Source organism: Lottia gigantea, assembly GCF_000327385.1.
Source record: "Lottia gigantea unplaced genomic scaffold LOTGIsca_451, whole genome shotgun sequence".
Lineage (NCBI taxonomy): Eukaryota > Metazoa > Mollusca > Gastropoda > Lottiidae > Lottia > Lottia gigantea.
This window is the reverse complement of record NW_008709581.1, coordinates 7,782-17,303: the sequence shown is the minus strand read 5'-3', so window position 1 is coordinate 17,303 and position 9,522 is coordinate 7,782. Positions and strand designations below refer to the sequence as shown.

The 9,522-nt window shown below is 36.2% G+C and overlaps 1 protein-coding gene across 1 annotated transcript; it reads right to left on the bottom strand.

The window, feature by feature from the left end:
- Window positions 1–208: 208 nt before the first annotated feature.
- LOTGIDRAFT_175838 (hypothetical protein) lies at window positions 209–1,078 on the bottom strand (the record flags this gene model as incomplete). The annotated part of the gene is made up of 2 exons (XM_009061033.1): window positions 209–600; window positions 859–1,078. 2 exons carry the CDS (start codon window positions 1,076–1,078, stop codon window positions 209–211), a joined length of 612 nt encoding a protein of 203 aa, XP_009059281.1.
- Window positions 1,079–9,522: the final 8,444 nt, after the last annotated feature.

Below are 9,522 nucleotides of genomic sequence, written 5' to 3'. Positions count from 1 at the left end.
AGATAAAACGGAGGTTCATTCGAGACTTAAAAAAATAAAATGTACTAAACTAATGGCCTTTGATGCTAACGGTTTGTACGCTTCCGCCATGTCGGATTTAGACAGCGAATATCCGAGAGCGGAAAGTGGTAGACCATTTCTACAAGAAGAAAATAAAGAATTTGTTAAGCTCTTTAATGAACAGAAATTCAGACCTAGAACTGCTATTTCAAAAGTCTGGTTTGAATATCCTACTTGGTTTCTCTATAATTCTATATCCTATCGGTACAGTGAATGTTGGAAGACTGTAAATAATCTGTCGTTTGTATTTATGGAAAAATCCACCGTTTATCAAATTGCAATGTATATTTATCACATCGATATCATTCTCGATATTAGCTTTGTGTGGTGCTAAAGTGGATTGGGTGTATATTTGTTTATCAAATCCTAGTAACGCATTCAATGAATTTTCTACGTTGAAATCAACTTGACTATTATTTCTTAATATCAATTTTTTTTTGTTCAGATTCAAATTACCGTCGAATTCAATATTGTTTTTAGCATTGACACTTCCTCCATATTCAGATAGGTATTCGTTAATGGCTATGTATTCGTAGCTTCCTGGTAGTAAACGTATGGTTTTGAACGTAACTACATTATCTGTTGATATTTTTTTTTGTTTTTTTTTTCGTTGATATTTCTAATGGAATTGTAATCAGAGAAATACTTTAATCCCAATTCATATTCTTGATTGCGATCGAGTTCGTACTCATAATCTAGAGACAATTTAATATCTGATTTATTTGAGGTGATGACGAATAGTTGTGCTTTATTTGACATTTTTAATCACGCTTTTATAATCATTTTTATCTATGATACCTTTTTCTAGGAGTCTTGTTAATATACAATTTACTTCATTAAATTGTCTGTGCGATCGATGTCCTTCCTTCATTGCCGCTAATATTACTCGTAATCTATTAAGTAGTTCCTTGATGTTGTCGGATAAAAACGTTATACCTTCTCCAGATACGATATCTATTTCTTGTATGATTGGACAATCTTCCTCTTCATACGTTATACCTTGTCCAGATGTCACCATATTTTCGAATTCGTCTATATCTTTTGTGATTTGTGGATAATCTTCTGCATAATCATCTTCATCATGTTCAATTACTCTTATATATAGTTTAACTTCTTTCGATCTTCTTGTTTCGGGTCCCGACTTTCTTATTGCATCCAGAAATTTGGAGTATGCTACTAAATCCTTGTAATCGGCAATGCCAACATCCTTCCCATTCATTATATCTATTAATCCTTTCGTTAATGTAAATATTAAGTCTTTTGTATCGATTATAAATTCGGGGGGATTTAGCTTAAATCTTATTCTAAAACCATTAAACAGTAACCCCGCATCATCAATGATTGGTTTAATACTCTTTGGTAAATCTGGGTCAGGGTTTGAAAAATAATGTTTTACATCATCTACTGTCCTAATTATAATACCACTATATTCAATCGCTTTGGGGTGATGAGGTTCAAAAGGTGGTGTGGGTTCTATAGGAGGTCTATATTCTAAAGCTAATTTCTTTTTAATATCCTCTTGAGATTTTAATATTGGTTGAAATGGAGTTTGTAGATTTTCCGTTAATCCGAGTTGTTGTAATCTGTTATTTTCATCTTGGGTCTTTATTTTATTCTTTGCTTTGATATATTCTCTATTTCTTTTTAAAATATTATTCCAATCGCTACTCGTTTTTAAAAAAAATAAAATTAACATATGCCGATCATAACTCTTTCATCCGCAGGTTTTCTAGTATTTACAAATACATATCCATGATCATCTGGGTTTTTCCATTGAGCTTTACAAACCTTTTTAAATGCATCTCTATCCATTCCGTGATTAATCGACTGAATGATTTGAGATAAATCTTTATCGTTTAATTCAATTAATAAAAAACAATTTGCATTTTTTCTAATGAACATAGAATCCATCCCGTAAAAAGATTGGGATTGGTATATGCAGTGACAGTTGTGATGTCTTCCTTTCGTGAAGAATTCTTGTTGAACAGCTTGATTTCTTTGCGCTAAGCAGTCGTCAAACAATATTAACCCTGGGAGACCCAGACATAGAAATACTTGAGGAAAAAATTCTTTGGGTTTTGTTATGTCTCATTTGTAATGTTTTGTAACCACATTGAACAAAAAAATCTGAATTTTGACCAAAATAAAATTATGCAACATTGGGTCGAAAGGGTCGCAAACTTATGAAATCCTATACGTTAATTGAATGCGATTTAAATGACAATACAGACGTAGTTTGATTGTAAATGGTAGATGTTGACTTTCTTCACACTTAAATATATTTGGAACTGGAACTCAGCTTTGGCTATCTTGTCTGATGAAATAAAAAGCAATTTGCAATGTGCCATCAAAAGAGGGTGTCCACAAGCATAAACTAAAATTCGGGAAAGAAACTGGATCAGCTCCATAAAATTGCATAGATTGACTGAAATCAACTATTATGTTTTAATATTGAAAAGTTTAACAAATGTCAAATATGAATAACATATTTACATAAAATTTAAAAATACAATAAAATTCGATGAACTTATATCATAATTTGACTACATGACCTAATTAATTAGATGTGATAAAGCCTAAAGCAGTTTCGCTTTTCAGTAAAACATAGTCTTACATTACATTTCTCACAAGAAGTATCAGTGGATCCGTCTTTACAATTTGCACACCTGCCACGCTTTTCTAGTTTAGTTGGCCAATGGTTAACCAAATCTCGGCGAACATCAAGGGGTGGGTCAGAACGACGAATTTTATTAAGATTTTCGTCCAAAGTTTCTAAAGAGGGCCTACCCCTCTTTCTGTTAATCATTATCAAAGAAGTTGCAACTTGTGCTTGAAATAATCTACGAGTCATCACTGATTTCTTTGGCATGTCTAAGGCATTGCAGTCGCGTTTATACAAAAGCCATGCATTTATAACTGCAATAATGATAGTGTACCAAAAAAGATATATGTACCACCTCTTAGATTATATATGATATCGGTACTTAGATATAAAGGCATCTAAAAGGTCAACCCCACCCATAAATTTGTTGTATTGCTTAACGATTGCTGGGCATGATATGTTTGTGTACTTTTTTTTGGACCGATCATATCGAGATATGTCAATTACAGGATTTACACCAATATAAGTGGAAACTAAATTTACAGCCCGGTTATCATACCATGCAGTCGACCGCATCGTTTCTCATGCCCTGTCCTGGGCCCGTCGCTCCTATGGGAAACGTCTCACTCAAGCTGTAATCACCAAGTTCTACCAAACAATCAACGAAACAAAAACCAGAGTAACCATATCTCTACCAACTGAAATGGACACTACACCTGCACCATCTAGAACCACGACGCTGCCGAACCAAACCCCTAAACGAGCCCGAAGTTCACCTACTCCTAGTCCAGCAGACATAGGTAAACGCTCTCGTAGAGAGGGCACTCCCCTTCTCTTTTCACTTTCAGACTCGTCTTCCCCTTCCACACCATCTGAATCTTCACCACGTGATCCAGGATCCACCACCCTTTCTTCCTTCTGTGCGTTTTTGGACCAGCAAACCACCCCTCAGTCTCCATCCAAGTCGAGATGTATATCCAGACCTTCCCCCCCTCGAACGAGATCCCAGTCCGTTCCCAATGCTACAATTCTAACAACTACCAAACCAGTACCAATCACACCGTCGACGATCATTATATCCGCTACCAAACCGTATTATCACCAAACCAAGGACAAATCATTATGGAAGCTACCCGCTCTAAAGAAATCTACCTTAATTATTGGATCATCTAACCTGAATCGAATTACCAAAACCAGTTCAGACACTGAAATACATTCTTACCCCGGTGCCCAAATCCATCACATACAGTCAATCCTGGAATCATACGACCATGATCCCAAACCTACTACCATTATTCTTCATGTAGGCCTCAACAACCGTAATCAGCTACCAAAGACCTCCTTTAAACAAGCCCAGAAATTAATCGCCACAGCCAACAAAACCTTCCCAAACTCCAAGATCCTCTTCACATGTATACCCATTTCAAATAAAATCTCGAAGAAAGCACAACAGAACCTCAGCACTCTCAACAACATGATGATGGATTCCAGTATCAACAGCGCAACAATCTTACCACCCTACGAAGAAGAATTCGAACCAGTTGATAATCTTCATTGGTCCCCAGAAACAGCAAACAGCATTTATTTATTTTGGATACACCAGCTTCAAGCATCGAGTAAGTCTTTATACTAATTACTGGGGATAAAAACACTGAGAGGCCACCGCTAGGCCAAAGTGTAGTTAACTTGAGCCGCAAAATTCTCACACCCCTTCAGCATTCAATCTTAGACCGTGGACTTAAATTTATTCCCACACCAAAGATAGCTAACTTGAATTATCTCCCACCATCCATTGAACGATTTCAACGAAATTTTAGCTGCACATATTTTTTTCGAAACCACCCCCCACGTGGTGCTAGAACAATGTTTATTCCTAAATCCAGGTGGACACCCCCTCAGGCCGCCATCCATCCTGAAATATTGAAAGCATTTGCTAGTATGAATAGCAAAACAGTGAACCTTTCCATAACACACGAAAAGCCTAATCTCACACGAGTGGAACGTGAAGCGTTAAACTTACTTAAGAAAGACGATAGCATTGTTATTAAAAAGAGTGACAAAGGTTCATGTTGTGTCATTCTGAATAGGGAGGATTACGTTTCAGAAGCAGAGAATCAACTGAATAATCCTAAACATTATGCCATTTTACCGAAACCAATTTTCAAAGAAACTGCTAACATGATTAATAATATTCTTGCCGATTTAGTCAAAACTAGTTATCTCAAACAGAAACAATATGACTATCTGTCTGCCAAACCTGATTTTCGCGAGAGACATTTGTACACTTTGCCTAAAATCCATAAGAATCCAACCAAGGAGTGGTTTATCTCGAATAAAATCCCTAAAGGCCGCCCGATTATATCTGACTGTGGTAGTGAGTCATATGCAGTGTCAGAATACATTGATCATTTCTTACTACCTCTAGCATGCCAACATCGCGCCTACCTTAAAGACACAACCGATTTTGTCAATAAAATAAAAAATCTTCGAGTTCCCTCTAATGCTATTTTAATTTCTATCGACGTTTCTTCTATGTATACCAATATCGATAACACTACTGGTTTAACGGCAGTTCGTAAAGCTTTTAATAGAAACCCAGATCCAAACAGACCCGACGATGCAATTCTACAGCTTTTAGAGATTTGTCTTAGTCGAAACGATTTCACATTTAATGGTAAAACATATTTACAAACTTCAGGGACAGCAATGTGCAAACGATTCGCCCCTTCGTACGCAAACCTTTTCATGGCAGAGTGGGAACGTGAGGTGTTGCCCCTCTGTCCATTTCACCCACTTTTTTACGGACGCTTTTTGGATGACATTTTTATGGTTTGGGCTTATTCTATCGAACAGTTTTGGGAATTCTTTGAAATTCTCAACAACCACCACCCTTCTATCAAACTAACCGCAAACGTGAGTGAAAAAAGCATAGACTTTCTCGATACCACAGTCTTTAAGGGAGATTCCATAGCAGAAACAAATAAACTGGATATTAAAGTGTATTTCAAAGAAACTGATACTCATCAACTCTTGCACAAGAGCTCCTTTCACCCAAAACATACCTTTTCTGGTATAATTAAGTCACAAGTTTTACGATTTCATCGAATTTATACAAGATCTTCTGATTTCAACCAAGCCTGTACGAGTGTTTTCTCAAAACTGAAAGAGCGTGGGTACTCTAAACGATTTTTACGAAACATAAAAAATTCCACCTTAGCACAGATAGCAGCTAAAAACAGACTTTATGCCGAAGTACCTCCAGGTTTAAGAAGTGCTCCATGTTTGTCCAGTAGATGCAAAACATGTCCCTTTATATCAGAAACTCATTATTTTGTAAGCAACTCTACGAATAAAAGGTACCCGATCCAGGAACATCTAACATGTGAACATTCGAATGTAATATATTTAATTTCATGCAAGAAATGCCCCAAACAATATGTAGGAGAAACTAAGAATAATTTACGAACTCGCTTTAATGCTCATAGGTCAGACATCAAATTAAAGAAAGACAAGCCTGTTTCTAATCATTTCAACCTCGACGACCATTCAATGGACGATCTCGCCCTAATCCCAATTGAGCGTATAGAAATTGACTTGCCCGAAGATGAAACTACCAAATTCCGTCAATCTAGGGAAGCCCATTGGATTGAGACATTGAATACAGCAAGATCTATAGGACTAAATATTCATCATAATGAAGGCATAGCACCCTTTGTTGTCCCGTTTAATACAACCAGCAATCGAGCAAGCAAGATAGTTCATGCCCACTATAAGAGCCTTCAAGAGAAATTCCCCCATGTCTATAAGCAGAAAATGATAGTTGCATATTCAAAAAATAAGAACTTAAATGATAATATTGTTCATAGTAAACTAAAAACAATCAGCACAAAACAGATACTATACTTCTCGCCCATCGAGAAATTCTAATTTCAGATCAGAATAAGAACAGAAGAAAACCCAATATCAAGACCCTTAATCCTAATTTCTAAATAAAGTGTCTGCTCCACCCTAGGCCTTTACATTTTGGAGAATCAAACCCTCCCTTCCCCGAAATCTAGCTAAATCAGCATCATTTGCAAGATTTCTTACCGGTTCTTTTAAAACACTTCCATCACCAACATCGGGTATCCAACCTGAGACTGAATCTAAATCTTCAGGATATAAAACTGTTTTCAACATTGTGTCGAATTCACCAGGGTGTTTAATTGTTTCTATCGGATTTGAACCAAAACCAAAACCATCTCGCTAAATAAGGATGGAAAGAAATTGTTTTCTAAAGTTGTATTAGTTTGTGGAACTTGATTCTGAGTTCCATCTTTTATTTTGAAATCAAATCTGAAAAGCAAAAAGCATCGGAAAGAAGCAACCAATTCGATAATGAATTTATTTCGAAGGTAATTCTACCACCATCATTCAATTGGGATTTAGAACCAACAGTCGGTGAGATGATAATATAATCCTCTTTTTTCTTGTTAAATGAATAACGAATCGGATCGTATAATCTAAATCTCCCTTCTACTAAAAATAACATTATTTAAAACGAGGCTATTAAAAAACCGGATGTTAAGCGAAACAAGGAAGTTATTTTATATAAGGGGATTTTTAATATGCTTTTTTTTTATGGAATGTAGGAAATTGATTGAAGGTGCTTTTGGTGTAAGAAATGTAGGGTGTTTAGGTGTAATAATTTAAGGGTGTTTAGGTCTTTTTTTAGTGTAAGAATTTATGAAATGAAGGGTGTTTAGGTGAAAGAATTTATGAAATGAAGGTGTATAGGTCTTTTTTTGGGAGCTTATAGATTGGTCGCATTTTCCCATGAAATGAAATGGAATGGGGAATCCCCGTGCGACCAATCTATAAGCTCTAGTACTACTAAGAAATGGGCCGAGGACAGACCCTTGTGGGACGCCGGGTTAGGGTTATTGGATTTGATGTCCAGTTGTTTACTAACACAGACTGTGTTCTCTTTGTTCTAGCTGAATAGCCATTTCAGTGTGTTTTCGCCCAGGCCATATGATCTAAGTTTGTGAAGTAATCCTCGGTGGTAGACACGATCTAAGGCTTTGGAGATGTCAAAAAAGACGTAAAATGATAGTGAATGGTTTTCATAGGACGAAACAATATCGTGATATTTATCGGCATCTTCTGTACATGGATGGAGTGGCACAACCGATTTACAGACGCCATTGGAATCTGCGCCCAGACTCTTTAAGCTGCACAGAGTTCTGCTGCATTTCTTGGAAGCGGATAGATCAGATATAGTCGTCTTTGGGTGCCATCCCAGTCTTCTATTGGGTTGAAGTCCGGGCTGAGTGAGGGTCATGGCATTACTCTGATGTTATGCTGTTGAAAGAAGGTTCTGGTGACTATGGCAGTGTGTGGATGAGCGTTGTCATGCTGGAAGGTGTGCTTTCGGCGTCTTCCAAAAATACAATACAGCGTGGTGTCGAAGAACCTGGTCTATGCCTCTGCCTGGGCCGATATTCTGGAAGACAACAAGTTTCTGACTGATGCCGATTGCAACTCATACCATAATGCTTTGTCCTCCACACGGGTGTCTTTCAACCACACTGGTCTTATTAAAGTCTAAAAATCATATTTATAAAGAAAAATAACAATTTTGATCGTTGAACTTTGTTCAAATAATCTGAAATTGCGACGTTTCTTTATCTGTTCAGTATAAATAAATAACAATGATTATTTCTATGATTAACTAGATACGAAGTATAAGATAAGATTGTAATATTATTATTATAAGATTTGAACGACATATTTTGTTACATATTATTATTATCTACAGGTAAATATTGATACTATATAGTTGATTATTCGAAATTTAAGCAACTTTAAGGTAAGAATACGGTCTTGGTCTTTTCAGACTGTTGCAATTGCCCAAAGTTTGAACAAAATAGTAGGTCGTAAGTACCACATGCTGTGAATGACTTTCTTCGAGATACCTTTTAGACCTGATGTATTATATCACGGGTGGGTGAGGATATAGCCTCATAGAATCATTTCCAATTCACAGCAGCAGTAATAGCTGCTATAAAATCTTTATGTGCACAATATGGTGACTCTACCAGTTCCGACGCGATGACTCAAGATGTTAGACATCTCTGCGAATTCTTAAGACATGAAGCTCGCGATACATCTAGTAATAAAATTTGATATTAATTTGTTACGGGCTTCTAGTGTTGAGCAGGAATAAAAATGTAACGGTTAACACGTATGTTGAGCACTGAAACAGTCTGGCTACCTTTTTACACTTTCTAGTACTTTTGAGTACATGATTGGTTCATTTTGGCAAACCTACATATTGACTATATTTCACATAAGTTCTACTTCTCTATGTTGACTTGTTTACCATAGAAACCAATATGATGTCTCAAATATTAACTTTGGCAATTGGTACATGCGCAGTACTTTTATATCTTGAAGATTTCATTTTATTTCTCGTTTTACGTATTCTATTTGTACAGACCCAGGGTGATGCAGATACTATATTATATATATGATTTTATTCTAGATCGAACAAGTCTAATACGTTAAAACTGCCTACAGGAAGATTTAAATTATGTCTGTCTAGATTTGTGGAAATAAAACATTTTAATACATGTCATTGATTTTGTTCTTTATAAACAATGAGCGGCCTTACTTTATAATTGTAGCTTTTATTATACGCCCACAACAAATGTGGAGCGTATATTGCCATCACCCATGTCCGTTCGTTGGTCCGTACACAAAAGAAGTTCTTGACAGATTTTGACGAAACTTGGTGTAAGTGTTTGTTATCACCAACGGATGAACCCTATTGAAAATCAGAAAAATCGAAAAATATTTAGTATGAGTTATTGCACTTG